This window comes from Lipophrys pholis (assembly GCF_963383615.2).
Source record: "Lipophrys pholis genome assembly, chromosome: 14".
Classification (NCBI taxonomy): domain Eukaryota; kingdom Metazoa; phylum Chordata; class Actinopteri; order Blenniiformes; family Blenniidae; genus Lipophrys; species Lipophrys pholis.
This window is the reverse complement of record NC_137633.1, coordinates 8,977,245-8,995,957: the sequence shown is the minus strand read 5'-3', so window position 1 is coordinate 8,995,957 and position 18,713 is coordinate 8,977,245. Positions and strand designations below refer to the sequence as shown.

The 18,713-nt window shown below is 39.1% G+C and overlaps 2 protein-coding genes across 3 annotated transcripts in view; one reads left to right on the top strand and one right to left on the bottom strand.

The window, feature by feature from the left end:
• Positions 1-2,432: 2,432 nt before the first annotated feature.
• LOC308119766 (calpain-1 catalytic subunit-like) lies at positions 2,433-14,940 on the top strand. 2 transcript variants are annotated; one of them, XM_080479948.1, is made up of 22 exons: positions 2,433-2,562; positions 3,061-3,317; positions 3,519-3,588; positions 4,059-4,177; positions 4,564-4,697; positions 4,786-4,960; positions 6,680-6,754; positions 6,958-7,043; positions 8,176-8,250; positions 8,503-8,663; positions 8,793-8,959; positions 9,669-9,680; positions 9,772-9,980; positions 10,058-10,103; positions 10,296-10,364; positions 10,461-10,518; positions 11,436-11,497; positions 11,883-11,951; positions 12,063-12,141; positions 13,276-13,392; positions 13,642-13,694; positions 13,889-14,940. In XM_080479948.1, exons 2-22 carry the CDS (start codon positions 3,081-3,083, stop codon positions 13,913-13,915), a joined length of 2,100 nt encoding a protein of 699 aa, XP_080336074.1. In that variant the 5' UTR covers positions 2,433-2,562; positions 3,061-3,080; the 3' UTR covers positions 13,916-14,940. The 2 variants fall into 2 exon arrangements, with proteins under 2 accessions (XP_080336074.1, XP_080336075.1); XM_080479949.1 differs by lacking the exon at positions 9,669-9,680 and having other exon boundaries at positions 8,793-8,971.
• A 1,106-nt stretch (positions 14,941-16,046) lies between these two features.
• LOC308119688 (uncharacterized protein) overlaps positions 16,047-18,713 on the bottom strand; it is a gene marked incomplete at its 5' end in the record, with an annotated part of 100,636 nt that continues 97,969 nt past the window's right edge. The window contains 5 exons of the mRNA XM_080479837.1: positions 16,047-16,487; positions 16,662-16,691; positions 17,064-17,304; positions 18,345-18,439; positions 18,530-18,663. Coding sequence (XP_080335963.1) covers positions 16,387-16,487; positions 16,662-16,691; positions 17,064-17,304; positions 18,345-18,439; positions 18,530-18,663 — 601 coding nt within the window. The 3' untranslated portion in view covers positions 16,047-16,386. The remainder of the gene's footprint in view (positions 16,488-16,661; positions 16,692-17,063; positions 17,305-18,344; positions 18,440-18,529; positions 18,664-18,713) is intronic.

Below are 18,713 nucleotides of genomic sequence, written 5' to 3'. Positions count from 1 at the left end.
TCCCCAGCAAGGCCGGAAACAGTACTGCATTTGTGATCACAAAAAATATATCACTTCTTTATAGATAAAAGTTTACAGAAAGTAAAACCCAATAATTCCACATAAGTAATTATAGCCAACAGGGCAACGGAAAAAAACCTTTGTTTTAACAGGAAGAAACCTGCAGAACTGCACTCGAACCACATTATAAACCAACAATAATTAACTGTGTTAAACAAACAGTGTATTTGTAGTTCGATGCAACTAAAAATGATTAACTTTATCATTACTCTTATTATATTTTTGTTCCTGCAGTAAGGTGGAGGTACTGACTGCCTCACATCCTTTGTGGTTTTGTTGTTTCAGCTCAGCATTACTGTTTTACAGACACACTTAGTATGCATCTCTTTTTCTTTGAGAATCAGGGAAGTAAAACTATCCATAAAGTATATTGGTGATGGAGAGAAAGCAAACGCTGCGCTAATCTCATAGAATCAACACAATATTTTGTGGGATTGACCAATCCAAGGTCAGACTGACCTCTAAAAATAGCAAATCTTGTTTCTCTTTGAACGTAATTTAGGGAAATTAAGGTATCTAAATTTTTAAATATATTAAAATCATACAGAAATTACATTTAAAGCCCATTACAGTTTAGAAATATATGCTTATTTGTTTCATGCAATTTATGACCACAGGTTGCTGATATTTCCTGCAGAGTTTTGATAATAGTTGAAGAGTTAAACACAGAAAAAGATAAAAAAAAAAAAAAACTGACCTCTTCCTGTTGTAGTATTGGAACAGAAGCATCAATGATATACTGTTCTGTCACTGCTTCGATCCAGGCCTGAATTTAACTCCCAACACTTTTATGATATGAAAGTATACTAAAATACACTAATCAGCAGTTATAACCCTGATTGCTATTGCGTTGGTCCCCTTTTTGCTGCCACATGTACCCCATAATGTAAAAGGCGATTTATCACATCGACATATAGTAAAGTGAGAGAGGAATATCTTTGAATATATTTCTTTACCTTCTTTACATTGGTTTGAATCACTAATTTAGTGGCATACACTCAGAATATATGAGATTATAATCTATAATGTATGATTTTAACTTTGTGAAGGTAATAATGAAAGTCCTCGATAAAAGAAAAGTCTCTACAGTGAAGCATGCTACTAATTGCATTACCTCCTGCTTTTTCATTTCAGATTCACCAAGAATTAATATGCTGTTGATTTATCGGCCATATTGGGATTACCATAAAAGAGGACACTGGGCTGATATTCTAGTTTTACCAACTTTCATCACATGCAACAAAATATTCCATGCAAAGCATCCTCAATGTAAATTTGTATTTAATAGTCCTTGAAATTGTTATTTAAATAAAACTGGACATTCTTAAAAACGTATATATATTTAAAAAGGCCTGACTGTATTGGACATGAAAATCGTGCATTTGCCCATTTGGCAAAGAAATATTCCAGTTTGGTATTTTTTGTGACGGAATAATTGCATTATTTTATTGTATTAGTTATGAAGTTTGTCAAACCTCCCAATATACAAATATTAACAGTCATCTTATTTAATGATTATTTCTTTTTATCTTTTCACGGCCACGGGTGACGTCGAGTCTGACAGCGTGTCCCTGGTTTACAATATTTTATCAGCAGTCATTACCTTCTGCAATAATTTATTGTGCCTAATACAGTCCACCCACTAACAGGTGACCTTTTAAAGAAAAAATAAGTTGCATACTTCAGTGTTGATTGGTGTATATTGTGTGCCAAACGGCACCGCCTCTCTCAACATACCACCTAAATCCCCTCTCACCACGCCACGATTCACTGTGCAAACATTTGATAACACAATGTTATTTTATGGTGTTGTTGCTGCAAATCCCACGCACAAAGTCCCCAAAGCCTCAATGAAGCAGGGATAATTTCACTGTGAGGCAAGAGTAACACTAACCACACCACCATGGCCAAATATACAGCAAGCATTGCATCTTATAGTTATCTATTGTGTCCTAGAAGACCCCTCCCCGCGACGAGCATGAAAAAGTCAGCATTCAGCTCCGTACGTAACATGTGGCCACTAGATGTCATAGCGTGAACGTTACGTTTTGTTGCGGTTTTAGAAGGTTAAAAAATGCAGAAGGACCAGAATAGAAGAAGAAGCATTGCAGAGGAGACAGATTTGCAAGGTTTCCTCAGATGAACCCAACTGGCTCTGCTATGCCTCAAGCAACTCCACCCATAAACACACACACACAAAAAGAAAGAAGCCCCATGGGTGAAATACACAATTGTACAAGTCTTCTGCAGTAAATGACAGCCCCACTGTGTCGTTCCGGCATACGTTTGGGCAAAATAGACATCTATCTACTTCACAGTAGTGTGTGGTGAGCTTGAATTGTTGTAGGCTGCATTAAGATCCTGAATGAGCACCATTGCTCAGGTGGGGCTTCAGAAAAGGGCAGGAGCCTCGGGCGTTTGCAGACGGTATAAAAGGTGTTTGGGTTTCCTCCCACAGACTCGCTGATCTCCCACACACTCAGCACTGTCTCACCCGACGAGGTAAGTTTCAGATAGTTTGCTTGTGAGACATGTTGCTCTTGGGAGTCCAGAGGGTTTCGGTGCATGTGCTTTTTGCTCTTTTATGTTGCTTTTTGGAAACACAACATTTCAAATTGAAAGCCGTTCTTTTTTTCTTTCTTTTTTTTACTCTTAAAAGTTAAAATTGAAATGTGCAAGAAGTGTTTGAGTACCTAAATGAAGAAAATGAATGTAAATAACTAAAATAATCACACTTAAAGGTGTGTGAGAACACAACATACACTCTGGATGTGAAGCACAAAGAAACAATGTGGTTATGTAATCATTATGATGATGATAATGATGATGACAGTGTGTTGTCAGACTAGTCTGTCATTTTGTTGCATCACAAGAAACATTTCATCTGTTCAATCCCATTTCAAAACCACATACAGTTCAAACAAATCCACTTGAATGTGAAGGTTTAAATAATTTGTGCTTTATTTTATTTTATTTTATTTTATTTTTTTCTTTTGAAAGCTCCAGTCCACTCTGCAGCAATGCCTTCCTCCGGTGTGTGCAAGAATCTCATCAATGCACGCCATCTGAAAGATGGCTTTGGGACTATCGAAAACCCCGAGAGGTTATTCAAACAAGACTACCAGCAGCTGTTGCAGTACTGTCAGAAAGTGAAGCTGAGGTTCGTGGACGAGATGTTCCCTCCTGACTCTGAGTCCATCGGGGAGGGCGTGCTGTCGCCTGACAACTTGGCCAAGGTGGTGTGGCTGAGACCACATGTGAGTGTCACTTTAAAAATCTCTTGTTATCACATTTCGTGGAGGAAAAAAAAAGGCTGGTGATGATGATTTGAATAAAATTGCGATTCAGGTCTTATTGGTATTTTTGATGCGTTTGGTTAAAATCCTGGTGAAAACACCTCTTCATGTTTAAATGAGCAATTAACTGAAAAGTTGAAAAAATGTTCATACTTCTTTCAGAAAATCGTTCCCAATCCTGCTTTTGTCGTCGACGGGGTTTCCCGGTTTGACTTCGGTCAAGGCATGGTTGGTAAGCAAACACTGCACTTCACTGCCATTGCGAGACATGGCACACGTGCAAGTCGATCACCCACAAGAGTTTATTCAGTGTCTGAATGATTTGTCATGCTTTCATCCGGCCGGTTCGTCACATTCAGGCGTGTTTACTGACAACTATGTAGAGTCATGTTAAATCACAATAAGGCAAACAGACAGAGTAGAGCAGGTTTTTGGACAGAACGACAAAATTGCCCTTTGAAATAGGAAAATGAACTTGATTAAGTTCAGGAAAAAATTGCTCATCTGTCAACATGTTCATTGTGTGGTGGAGAAATCATTAGTAGTTAGTCGGTCAAAATTTGTACCAATCTCGTTATATCCTTGTGTAGAAGAGTAATATCCTGTCCCATAGCAAGATTTTTTTTAACTGTACATATGAATACCAATTATATTATATTTTTATGCCAACTGAATGTTTGTTCGGGTTTTTTTTCAACTCAGGAAACTGCTGGTTTTTGGCATCTGCTGGAACTCTGACTTTCCAGGACTTCATCCTCAAACAAGTCATTCCGATGGATCAAACCTTTAATGAGGGCTACTGCGGGCTCTTCCACTTCAGGGTAAACGCACGTTTGGTCGTCTCGCTGACAAGAAACAAGAGTTTTTATTACTATTTTAATACAATTTTAGAGAACGACCAAGATGTCACAAACAGCTGGTTGTATTCTAAGGAGACAGGTTGACATTCTTGCTGAGAGATCAATGCACTCATGGTGATTATATGAGCATGATCACTGTAAACCCAGACGAGATTAGTTGGTTAATAGGATTTATTTCTACTTTGAACTGGATTTTATTCCCTGCAGATAGAGCCAGGTGATATCTGTATGCAGTGGCACACCTGGACTGTTTTTCTACTAAATTATAATAAGAAGAATGCTTTACTCGCAGTAATTTCCAGTAGGGGATCATTCACTTTTCGTTAATCCATCGTTCTCTCTTGTAGTTCTGGAGATTTGGAAGGTGGGTGGATGTCATCATCGATGACAAACTTCCAACAATCAATGGCAGCCTCATCTTTGTCCACTCTAAAGATCCAACTGAATTCTGGCCTGCTCTGTTGGAAAAAGCCTATGCTAAGTATGAAAAAAATACAAATAAATCCTTATTCTTTCTCAGAATAAGAGGCCAAGTTTACGGCTATGTCGTCTGACTTGCTTGTGTGCAGGGTGTGCGGCTCCTACTCGGACATGAACGCTGGAACTCCTGCCGAAGCCTTGGTGGACTTCACCGGAGGCGTTCACATTTGTGTTGACCTGCAAAACCCGCCTTCGGACCTGTGGGACATGATGAGCAGAGCTGGTCAATCCAAGTCTCTGATGGGCTGCGGCACACCACAGGGCGTGAGCATGAACACACCACAAAAATACTACACTTTGGCTTGTTTATCTTTCATGTATTTTTTTTTTAAACTGATAAACACACCAGGGTATCTTTCCATCTGAGTCTGATTGATTGAAGCAAACTCTGCATTTCTTGGTCTGTTAATGTAGTTTATGATCGATGTTCTGCTGTTTTGAACGCCTCTGACCTCATTAGTCCAGTGAACTGAAACTGAATTTCATGAAGATTTACTCGCTTCTGATTTTACGTAACCTCAGATTATTGCATTGTATATGTATGTATGCATCAAGCAAGGATATAAATTGCTGTTTAAGTGAAAGAATTATCTGAGTTTGTGATATTAGCATTATTTGAAATGAAACAAAAAAAAAACTGACATATCTGTGCAATATATAGAGAATGTGCCTTTCACATTGACATCCAGTGTCAAATATGCAACGTTCTGTGCAACTCAAATATCTGTCAATGCAATAAACAAAACACTCGTCGTTGCTGATGCTGCCCAGACTCACTGGCAGTCCCAAAAACCTCAGCTGCAAGTTTCTTCCTGACATATGCTTTTTCTGCCATCGCCTGCTTTGAGCTCAGAATAATCCCATGTAACTTCCATTCGAGTACTCAAACAAAACGTGGCTATAAGGGAGAATCCGACTGATATGATACCCGATGGAGGTACTGGAGACTGCAGTGATTTGGCTCACATGCACTGACAAGAGTGTTGGCGAACCACATAGTGGTTCAACAGGAATCAAACTGGCACGTCTCCAGATCAGGAATTTAACAGTAATGACATTCTCACGACAACATGACCTTTAAAGGTTTAGAGATAAGTTTAGTTGTAAGAACATGTTGTGGCAGAAGCGTACTATGTTATAATCGTATGATAGTTGGGTGTGTCAATACCGCCCCCTCAGAGACTAAAAAAAAAACCCAATGGCGAGGCTTGATACCTTTGCATGCCAGCGTTCTGCGACACACCTTTGCAGAACAGACCGTTTTCTTTGTTTTATTTCTTCTGTTTTCACATGGCAGACTCTCCCTCACTCTAACCTTTTGCTTTTGTTGTGGCTGTTAAACTGGCTCATTAAAATCTGATACGTTTTGTTTGATGACATTTAAATAGTCACTCAGGTACTTAACCCTCTTAATGGTCGGTAAGTCGGTAAGTAAGGAGTCAATGATGCACATGATGGAGCAGAGTCAGAACATTCAACTTACAGTCATCACACCTTCTCCGAGAAAATGTTTTCATATTATCACCAGAATGTGTCGTTTCCTAAGAGGACAGGAAACACAAGTAGAAACGTAACAATATACATGGATGAGATTAAAAGACAACAGACAAGGAGATCAGCGTCTGTTGCCATAGAGACCCTGGTGTCAAAGGAGATCGGCGCCTGTTGCCATGGAGACGCATTGGCGAGAGGCAGTCACACAACATTTCCTCTGTAATTTTCGAGTTCAAGGTTATGATTTGTCTGCAGTGTTTTCATCACAATCATGTTCACTTATTGTAATGTATATTCTGAATGCTGGACATTCAATTTCGAAGGTGTTTTTTGTTTCGGTGGTGCCACATTTATTTTAGAGATGCTGAAAATTTCTCGTTAATCCGACGCAACGTGTTAACATGCGGGTATTTTGGATTGGTTCTGACTCCATTTGTGATGCACTTATCATCTGTTTCATGACGGTTTTTGCATGATGTTTGTTTGTAGGAGACTTCTGCCAACACTGTATTACCAAATGGGCTGGTCCAAGGCCATGCGTACACTGTTACAGGTATAAAAGAGGTAAGACAAGACAAGATTTTATAAATAGTGACTTTACAGTAAAGAACGTTGCATAACTAACTTATCGCAACAGAGATTTAAAACCTCTGGTGCGGTGTACTATCACGGTTTGTCCTAAAACAGAAGTTGGTTTTGTTTTTATGTTGGTACATTGGGACAATATAATCCATAAATTGCCACCAATTGTTGATTTCTGTTGTCAGGTTGTGAGCCAGGGACAGACGGTGAGACTGGTGCGTTTGTGGAACCCCTGGGGCCAAGGAGAGTGGAATGGAGAGTGGAGTGATCAGTGAGGAAGACTCTTTCTCGCCTTAGTGAAGATTTGTTGCCTAAAGCAATACATTTCCGGTGCCACTCTCAAACATGACGCAGTGGAAGACATTTGTGTTTATTGTCAGTTCCCATTACGGTCACATCTACATTGGTATAAAACAAATTGACGCAGAAATACAGAGACTGAGACTGATCAGGAAAGAGCCGGGGCTAAAGAGTGCTGCAAAAAGTGAGGCGTGGCGACAGGTACAAATTAAAAACCTGGTGTACGTTAGTTACAAGCAGACACTGCTGAGTCACGAGGCTTAATCGATGAACTTCAGAACACGTCTTGTTGATCTTGATCTTCTCTGCTTGTTCACACATTGGAGATGTCGTCGTCTTCTTCTTATTACCCTTTTTAAAAAAAAAAAAGAAGTTGCAGCCTTTTCCTCGGTGGCAGATGCACCAAACAGCCATGCATTCACTGGCATCTTGCGTTTTTTCAGTTCGACTTCGGCTTCTTTATACTTTGATGAGTCACGTCCTACAAAACATGCACTGGGGGTCCTTGAGCAAGACAGCACGCCACAAGTGTGTACAACCTGGTTGACTTAAAGTTAACGCTAAAGTTATTTTTATTCAAACAATACCCAGCATGTTTAAGCAGGGTAGTATTCTGTCTTTTGGCACACACTGTGTTTATATAATAGTGGAGTCATTATAAAATTTGTGCGAGTGAAAAACCTCCTCGGGATCCCAAAGTCTCACAAACCGGTTTGGCCCGATTTCAGGTGTGCAGGACAACACTTTGACATGTTGCCTGCACAATAACACATTTGTGGAAGACTGTATGTTTCAATGCCCCGTATTCAACTTAAACCATCCGTCCTCATTTCTGCACCAGGACACGGCTAAACTTTTATTGAATAACTGTAGCCAATCTTTGTCATTGTAGGTCTTACTGAGTTTCAGTTTCTTTTGAGAAAAGTGCTCGCAAATTCAACTATTCCCAATAATGGCGTATTTTAGAGAGCATTTCATAAACCATGGAAGGATAGAAAGATGTTATAGACTAGTACACCTTCCTGGGTGCAGCCTTCAACTACATATTTTTGGTAATTGCCCGTTAATGTTGAGAGAAAAATCACACCTCTTTCCTTCCACAGGTCTCCTCTCTGGCAAACTGTGAGTCCTCAGGAACGGGACATGTGTCTGTCAGTGCGCGACGATGGCGAGTTTTGGTAAGCCTGTTGAGCAGTATATACTCAAATACTCTCCTGGTCTGCAACACAACATAAAATGGCTGCACACTGTAGTCTGATTTCTAATCACTTGAAAAATGTCAGAAACTCAAACATGATGAATTATAACTCTACGTGGTTTTTAAATTGGAATTAGTGTAAAGAACAGAACGGGTTGTTCATCATCACATGATCAAATTCTGCAGTACACTAATTAATTAGTACACGTTTTCTATCATGTCTCTGTTGAAGGATGTCCCATGACGCTTTCAACCAGTTCTATTCGGATCTCGACATCTGCTGCCTGTGTCCTGACTTCCTTGATGGAAGTGAGTCGTGTCACTGGAAGACCGCCTACTACGAGGGCCGATGGGTTGCTGGATCCACTGCTGGAGGGTGCATGAATAACACGGGTACTCTTTCAATTCATTTGTGTTTTTAGAACCTTTGTGTTCCCCTTCTCAGTTGTTTCAGCTCCTCTGACCAGTCGATTCGCCACACGTCTTTCAAGCTGCCTAATTGTTTTCCTCGTCTCCTTGCAGACAGCTTCTGGAGCAACCCGCAGTATCGGGTGAAGGTGGAGAAACTCGAAGGTGCATGTGCTACATCGCAGGCTGAAAAGAACATGCTGGTGTCTCTGATGCAAAAGCCTGACAAGCGGAGGAGACGGATGGTTAAAAACCTCTACATCGGATTCTCTATATTTGAGGTATCGTGCGTGGTTGTCTTCCTTCCTGCCCTGACCCTCTGAACCTCTGCTCTATGTCCTCGTCCTTAACACCGAAATAAAAATATTGGTTTTGTTTGTAGCCCCTTAAGCATAATGCTGCAGAAATATGGGTCATCGCTCTGCTGGTATCGCAAGAAAACTTGACCGAGCGTCACTCCTGCGTGTGAACTTTCCTTCTCGGGGGCTCATTGGACCGATACTAAACTCTCCGCTTCAGATAAAAAAACATTCATGTTTTCATTCCTCCATCCAGAGCACCTGGTGACCTTTTGAAAGTCAAGTTAGTTCCTGTGTTTTATATCTGAGGTTTGGCTGCTTGGCCTCGTTCCCACATTGGTGGTTCAGCTTCCACAAAGACCAGTTTGGACTTGTCTGAACAGTCGCTTTTTGCGATCTGGTTTCTGCCAATCATGTTCCTTTGTTTGATTTCAAGGAAATTATACCCCCACAAAAAAATTATAATTAGTCAATGCCTAAATTGGTTGAGACCTCTAAAATCAGGTACAATACCAGCTGCAAATATAATAACATGTTTGCCATTCTAGATTGTAATTGAAACCACACAGAAAACCAATTTAGGTTATTATTAGATTTTTCTTCAGTCCCACATATGTCTCAAATACATATCTCAAATTTGAACTTGATCTATTCTTGAAAATAACATCCTCTTCATTTTCTTCCCCTTCAGGTGCCTCAACAAGTAAGTCCCGTTTTTTCGGACTGCCAACACAATCTGGACACCAAGATGAGCTGCAGATGCGTCGACTAATGTTTTTCCGCTGCTGTTCCAGTACTCGGGAAAGAGAGGGAAGTTCCCGGCTGATTTCTTCAGAACAGCCAGACCCGTGGCCCAGTCTAAAACCTACGTGAACGGGCGTGAGGTGATGGAGTTTGTGAACCTGAAGCCTGGCGAGTACCTGATCATGCCGTCCACCTTCAACCCCAATGAGACCGCCTCCTTCGTCTTGACCATCCTCACCAAGGCGGAGACCCACGTCCAGTAAGCGATACTGCTGAGTCGAAAACTAAAATATAGCCGCAGTATTCCGAGTTCTGATCCGGTGTGTTTCTTCCCAGTGAAAATACTGGTGGCATGAATCACGACAACATGGACGTAGATAAGGTGATTAACCCTTTAAAATGCTGATTTATGTTCAAGTTTCATGTCAATAAACTACTTACAGAATGTTTGTTTATCATCTCCTTCTAATACCGGGGAGAAATAAGCGTCTAATGTCAATTAATCATCAGCCGAGTTATTGTTTCTTCACTGCAACATTAAACACTTAAATTGACATAATGATTATTTTTGCAGCCTGAACCAGAAGAAGATGTTCCGGACGAAGAAAGCAAGAGAAACTTCTACCGCCAGTTCTCTTCAAATGTAACGTTTGAGTTTTAAAGTAATGGTGCATCTTTCTGAGACGTGTGCCTGTTTGTCATTTTCGATTGGTGTGTTTTTTTTCCGTTTCCTTTGCAGTATGAAGAAGTTGACGCCGAGAAGCTGCAGAAGCTCCTGAATGAGAAAGTCTTGCAAGGTTTGGGCAGTGAAACAAACAAAAGTCAAAAACAATAATGCACTGTGTCACAGCCCCCAAAATCCTCTTTTCGTCAAACAAATATGACAGTTTTTATATATATATATATATTTTTTTTTTCCCTTCATAGGTGTGAATGCTTAAATGCAAATTGTATTTTTTTCACATTTTCTTGTAGATGCAGGTGAAATATATTTTTAAGCTCAATCATTACATTTTTGCTGCTTCCACTTTCACCACACTTTCACTATCATTGAAAAAGCAATGTTTTTCTTTGTGTGCTTGGCATGAAGGTCAGTAAAAAAAAAACAGGTTTTACAGAAGGAAGTTCTGGTTGTAAAACCACTGCATTCAAAATATTATTCAAAAGTAATGTGTTTATTAACCTAATATTTGACCCAATTCTTCATTTAAAAAAAAAACAACTAATATTTAAATTTGTCATCTCAATAAAACATTAATAATATCTAATGTATCTTGGTCATATTTAACTCCTTCTTTGATTGAATGGCAACACAAAACTGTTTAAAAAAGAAAAAGAAAAGAAATGCGTTAATATTCTTGGTTATTTGATTTCAAATCAATTTTCAGTTGAAGAGTCGCAAGTTTCATCTGTTCACGTGAAGTTAAACGTGAGAGAAAAAAATTGTCAGCATTGATTAGAAGAAAATGAGAATAAAAGTTCACGAGCTGACAGATTTGTTATTCCAGTTTGGAGTGGCACTGACGGGAAGAGGAGTTTCGTGCATGTAATAACAGAATCCTAAAGGTTCATTTCTGTCATAATAATAGCTGGAAGGGGTTGTATTATTGGCCCGGGGCCACAGAAAACTGTTCTGTGTTGTACGGTTAATTTTACGACTTCTTTTTGTTGTTGTTTTAATCCTCTATTCTTTTCTCTTTTTTTTAACTCATAGGACAACTGAAATACGGAGGATTCAGCGTTGATGCCTGTCGCAGCCTGGTTGCTATGAATGATGTATCCTTCTCTGTATTATTTACTGTAGTGGCCTGACTGTGGATCAGTTTGTGCACTTCAGCGTGGATCGGTCCAATGAATGACGCCATTATTAAGTTCAGCTAAAGGTTCATCAGTGATGAGAAAATGACCATGAGAAAGACAGAATCTTTGTGCGAGTCTTATCAATGGTACGCGCACACTTTGGTCCGTTGTCAATAATTACCCCAAATTCTCACAGTGAATGTTGTTACATAACACATGGGTACAGTACATAGCCAAACACCTGCCAGCCCTTTTGTTGGTTTTTGTTTTTTTTTAAATACTTGTCAGTACATCGAAGAGTCAGACTGTGACGAGAGCCAACATGTTCCGCTTGTAGACCTTAACTCTGTGTGTGAACAAGATGTCTCTCTCTGGCACGCTCACTGGTGAAGAATTTATCAGCCTGTGGAAGAAGATTTCTGCTCACCGGGTGAAAGTTTAAAAAAAATAAAAAGACATGGGTCCAAATAAGTATTGCCTGTTCCATCACAGATGCAGGAAGCTGCAGTACGCATCACTAACTGGCTCCTTGTTCACACAGGAGGTGTTTCTTCGCTCTACAGCTTCACAGGCAGACTCCCTGTCAGTGGATGAACTCAGGAATGCGATCAACACTGCAGGTAGTTGTTGTTGTTTTTTTTACTTTTTTACCGTCAAACATCACACTGCTTCATTATCTCAGTTACAGGAAATACAACATTTTTGTTTTTGCTCTCTCTGCACTGTGACGTGTTCATAGTAATTATGTTCAATGAATGGTCATCAGTGATCATAACATCTGATCCTACGTGACAAAACAGTCATGGACCACCCGAAACCTTTAAAATACAATACGCTCTTTTAGCACAAAGTACTTTTAGTGTTGTATGTCTTTATTAAAAACAGTTATTAATGGCTTGAAGGAAACAGGATATTCTTATGATCTGTATTTTATTATTGTAACTTTTATTGTGGTTTTAATGTAAAAGCATTTTGTAACTATGTTTGGAGTGCTATACAAATAAGGTTATCTTCATCGTCGTCGTCGTCGTCGTCATTATTATTATTAATATTATTATTAATATTATTATTATTATTATTATTATTATTATTATTATTATTATTATTTCTCTTTGTGAGTCTAGCAAACACAGAACATGACTATGATAAGACGCTACAGTCTTCTGAGATACGCAGCACCACTGGGTTGTGGATTGATGGGACAAAAGAAAGATGCTTCACTACACGACACAAAGAGGCACGACACGACAACGCTGTTACCCTCAGTCAGGCATGGCGGAGGGACCATCATGACCTCAGACTGCCTGGACTCATGAAGGGGAAATAGATAGTAGAGTTTATCAAGATGATGTCAGGAAGGTCAATTCAGAGAGACGCTGCACCTAAACATGGAGGTAAATCTTCTTACAGAAGAGCTTTAGGAGTACAGAGCTGAATCCAACAGAGGTTTTATTGTTGTTCACATTATGAGCTTCCAATGCAATATAACAAACAAAACAAGATCCAACAAATAACTAAATATAGGATTTTTATTTTATTTATTTATTTTTGGTGTGTTTATGTGACTGATTAACACTGTGTTTGTCTACGTACGACTGAAACGCTGAACAAAGTGAATTTTAGGACCAATCCAAGCCATTTCGTCATGAATTTAAATGCCAGTCAATAAGTTTATGGTTGAGAAGTTCGAGTCCCAAGAGTTGTGCCCATTAGCCAACAAAGCATCACCAGCGCCGCCCGTGTATGTTGCTCAGGGATGAAGCCCAACGACGGCGTGCTGTCTTTGGTGGCGATGCGTTACCGCAACTCCTCTGGTCGCTTTACACTGGAGAGTTTCATCAATCTGATCCTCCGCCTGGAGCGCATGTATGGTAAGTGAAACAGGTTGTTTTTTTTTTGTTTTTTTTTAAGAAACACACATGGAAAACATCAAACCTGTGTCCGACTCACTCAACAAAATTGGTTTAATTTCAGTTGTTTTAACAGACAAAAGTCAAAATGTGAACCTGTGGGAGCTTGAATTTAGTATTGACTTTCAAATTGTGTTAGAACAGACTAAACTGCTGCCATTGGATTTACGTTTTTTTAACCAACTGGCATTTTTATTCTTCTTCCTACAGAAACCTACGATCAGATGTCTGATGGAATGGGCATCCAGCTCAGACGAACAGAGGTATCAAACGTTTTTTTTGTTTTTACAGTTTCACAATTGAAGATACTTCCCAACCCACAATCTTGTTGTTTAATTGTATTAAAATACGATTGCTCTTGGTCTGGTTGTACTGATTTTTAAAAATCTACATTCTAGATGTAATCTGTGCTCCAGCATTCATGCAGTAGAATGACCGAGCTTTTCTTTTCTCCCAGTGGCTGCAGCTCACAATGTACTCTTAACTTGGCTGTGAAGACGACCAGGTGGCTGTAACAGAAGGAAAACCTCATCCCAGTCTGGAAACTGAGCTAAAACAAAGGTTTTCTCTTATCAGTTTTAAGCGCTATGGCAAGCTTTCTTTTCTTTTGGGTTTTTTTACTGTATAAATTGGAAGTGTTGTCATGAGTACCTAAAGTCAACCAAAATGCCGCAAAGTTGGTACTTTTACTGTAAATGCTGAAAACGAATTTAAAAAAGTGTATTAAAAGTTATTTGAATACTGATGAACAAGTTATATAACATCACGTGTTCTCCATTCTATGTAGAGAACATCACCCCAACCATATTATATGTAGGCATTGATTGTGCTAATATTTTCATTTTATTTGGGAGGTTATGGAGGGTATGGGCTTCTCTGCTCTCTATACTGCCACCGCAACCCCAAACGGACGAGGAGGGAAAGAAGAAGGATGAATGGACAGAGGGTATTGTTGCTCATACAGCAAGAATATTATTGAAAAATCAGTTGCGGAATAGAAATAAAATCCTATATAAAATAGTCCTATAAAGAGGCGTGTTGGGGTGAATTGATAACTGCAAGTACAAACCTTCATCCAGAAGACTGCTGTTGGTTTTGGGGTTGTTGTTTTTTCTGGTGAAAACAAAATGTACGTCTTTGATGGTGTCTTTTATTCATTTTAAATGGGTTATCGCTTTTATTTTTCACTGCTATGGGGTAACAGGTTGGTTCACTGGTCACGCTAACAGTGTGGCGTCTGCCCGTCCACACTAATTAATGATTGGCATGACATAATCTCAGTGTTCATCCAGCACCACTGTCCGGTTTGAAAATTGCTTGAGATCTTCCTCAGCTTCGTGTTTGACATTCTTGAATAGCTTTCAGCGTGTTCACACCAACTTGTTACTGTAAGTGGTTCCCTCATATACCTTTTGTCATTGAAATATTAATGTGACGCCACATGTGACCGACTTGTTTTTCTTTATACGTTTCAAAATAAAGGCATGAGCTTAAGTGGTTACAAAGAGAAGTGGATCGTTCTTTTTGTTCAGCCGTTACGTCCACATAAAGGGGACGAATGTCAAAGCAGCCACCATTCATATTAGAGCACATGACTGTTTGATGCTACTATAAAACCACAGGAACTATCCCTGTTTTAGTATTGAGAACAATTATTAAACACTATGAGGTGAATTCTCTGTCTAAAAGATTTAAAAGGAACTCACTGGAGTCAGGAATTCAAAGATCAGAAATCCAGATTTTGCCGAGGTGCAGAGATAAATTGAGTTATCGGGTGTATTTGCACTGTCTATGTTCGAATGAACTTTGGTACGATGGCTGCATTAGTGCGGTCTATTTCTGTAAATATGAACGCTTAATTTCCACCCAGAAAAAGGCCTTAAAGACTGTGGTGTGGTTCGACTAATGTTTGATGGAACTCTTAACAAAAAGAGCTGGAAATGGACTAAACATCCAAACAGGTTGTCAGAGTTGATGTGCAAACAGGATTTCCTGTCGCTTGTTTCGACTCTTCTGTGCAATTTCATAGCGGCTGACGAGAGCTTAGCTGTTAAGATCGCAGCACACAGTATTCGCATGATTTTGGTCAATTTTAGACTTTAAACTTTAGGAAAGGACACCAGTGTAAAAACCTAATTATCCTTCTATAAGAATCAAGGGGTAGATATTCCATAAGAAATACATGATATCACATTTTTAACGCTATTAAAATTGTGTTTTTAAATATGACAGTTATCAATATCTATATATATCAGGACGTCCCTACAACACACAGAGGAGAATTACTGCGGATTGACTTCAAACAATGAAATTACAATAATTGGAGCAGTCTAGTAAAAGATCACACTTTATAAAGTGTTCAAAAACTTAATTCGTCCATTGTGTGTGTCCAGCATAACAAAGTAAATATTTACTGGGTGTGTTTCTGATAAAAGAACAGGCAAACTGAAAAGATTTGACTTCTGTTACTATTTGAAACACAAAAATGTTTTTTTCCTCACGTTTTCATTTGTTTTTGTTTTTTTCAATACCACTTGAAATCTGTAATCGGCAGGACAATTCTGCAGTAAGACTCTTCTTAAACTTGAAAAAACAGCTCGGACGCAGCATATTTTGTGTGTGTGTCTTTATTTGAAGAAACGTACAGTTAAAGAGAGAATGATACATTGATTGTTTCTGTCATGATTAAAATGATAATTCCTAATTTATTTGTAGCAGTTTTATACGTTGACAAAATTATTGATTACAACTCTGAACTCATGTTGATTTTTGTGCCCAGTCGATTACATATAATTCGACTGGTTTTACAACACACACAAAAAAAAATGAAGCAAAAACAATATGGTTACACATCAGGCAGAGAAAGAAAGAAAGAAATAATATTAATCAAAAAGAAGATTCCTAAAAGTGAATTATCGCATTATATAGATGAGGATGCAAAGCTTATGTATGTGTTTAGAATAGATGATGTAGGAATTGTTGCAGAGTGGTCAGCAAAGTGAACAGGCAAAAGAATGCCGGAGGCTTTGAAGGGTCCGCTCCCGATGTATTTGTAGCTGGAAATAAAAAAAAATAAAAAATCAAGACGGTTATAGTCAGCCTGCAACACCAGTATTTATATGACTGAGTGAAAACATTTGTAAATTGGATTTTGCACCAATCCCTCATGAGACTAGTGAGCTAAATGACCAAATTAAACAGTGCTACGGGGTTAAAGTGCAACTTCTTACCGGTTGTTGTTGTTGGTGTTGTTGTCACGCCTGTGGATGAGAAGAAATTGCACCACAGTGAAAAGGGTGTTCAGATTTGAGTTCATGAACACCACTATAAATAACATATAACAAGCCAGGGTAAACTGTGCAAGTCAGAAACAGAGAAGTCTGAATCTCCATCTGGAACATTGCAGCACCAATACGCCCTCTTGTGGTTAAAAAGAGTAAACGCTATGCAATCCGGTCAAATTATTCCTACAGAAATAAATGTATTTTTATTTGGACTGGGTGATACAGAGCAAATAAGAATAAGTTTGTTGTTTATACAGCTTTGTGTCATCTGTTTTATTACTGTGTCATATTTACACAAAGAAGTGCCCACACCATCACTTGTCACACACAAAAGCTTCTATTTTTTACCTTGCACTGTTGTCATGTTGCTGCCTGGATTTGGTGCCGGAGCCCCGGTTGTTGTTGTGTTGGAGGTCGTTCCAGTGGTGTTGCCGCTGGTTCTGTTGCTGATCAGGCCCAAACCCAGTGTGTCCAGGTCTGATTGGAGCTGCCTGTTCACCCAGGATCTTACCACAGTGTTATTTTCAAAAGCCCTCAGGTCTTGCAGGTGGTTACCCATGAGGTTCTTCACGGTGGTCACCGACAGATTCTGTGCATTTCAATGAGAAACACGAGAGAAAATCACCACACGGCTGATCGTACACCGGAAACAGCATAGAAAGAAAAAAATGTTGGTCTTTTTTATCAATTGTCATGAAACAATCCAATACGAATTTGGATTTTATTTTTCTATCTCTATGCCATGAAGTCTTTTATGTGATCATTGCAGAAATAACTTGATTCTAAAGCTTACATTCTTAAGATGAGAAGAAAAATATGTTTGTCATGTTATATATGATTCATTGTTGACAAATCCAAAGAGAATTGACAATATTTTTTAGGTCAGGGGATAAAATTAGGAAATTACTAGATATGATGTAAAGAATGATTATAGAAAAACATAACTTCAAATATTTCGGTTTTGGTCTTTCGCTACATTTTATTTGCTTTAAAACACCTGGATGTGGCAGTAAAACTTGTTTTTTTTCTCACCAAACATGAACGATGAACATTTTTCTGTTGCTCCTGATGGAAATGTGTCTTCCAACAATGTTGGGTGTGAAACGCTGCATTACTTTGTGAAATATTTTGGTCTCTCATTGTTTTTTGTACTCTCATCCACCAGAGATGAGAAAGTATTTGTGTTACCAGATTGCACCTATGTATTTGTACTTGAGTATTTATTTTTCTTTTGACTCTTAACTTCTACTTCCTACATTTGAACACAGAGATTTGTACTTTCCCCTTCTTGGATTCTTAAAACCACGTAAAGATTGTGAGTACAGATGACACTGTATTAGAAATGACAAAATCAGTTTATTGAGCTGATGTGATGAAAGGAAAATCGTTGAATGTCATTTATATTTTGAATAGTGCGCCTGGAAAAACTGTGTTTGGGACATTTGGGGTCCCCTACGAATAAGAAACCTCCGCGTGATTCTGTTCTCATGTCATGGGATGTTTAATCTACATGTAAAGTGTGTATTAAAACTTTCTGATCCATAGACTGGAAACATACCGCTTCCTAATCACAAGACCAATAAAACTAATATCAAAATATTATCAATGGATGAAAAGAAGTCGTCTTACAGCGAGCACATCAGGAGCCAGGCTTGTTAAAATGCCGACATCCATGTTGACGTTCTGGGCTGAAAGCGTTTCTATGTCGGTGCCGGATGCCCCACCTGTGATGACGGAAAAGAAACGGGACATTTGAAAGCGGCCGTCTGAAAGACACGTAAACAGACGTGAGGACAAGCGACGTGAATCCTCACCTAGATAGCCTCGGATTAGACTGTAATAGGTGGCAGGATTGGATCTCAGCGAGCTGAGGGACGAGTTTCTGATCTCGTACAGGACGGTCTTCTGCTCGGTTGAGCACGCGGCGAGGTCCACGGCTTTGGCATTCCTAACACGGTGAAAGAGAGAACCGTTTTACATCTGTATCCACGGTCACCG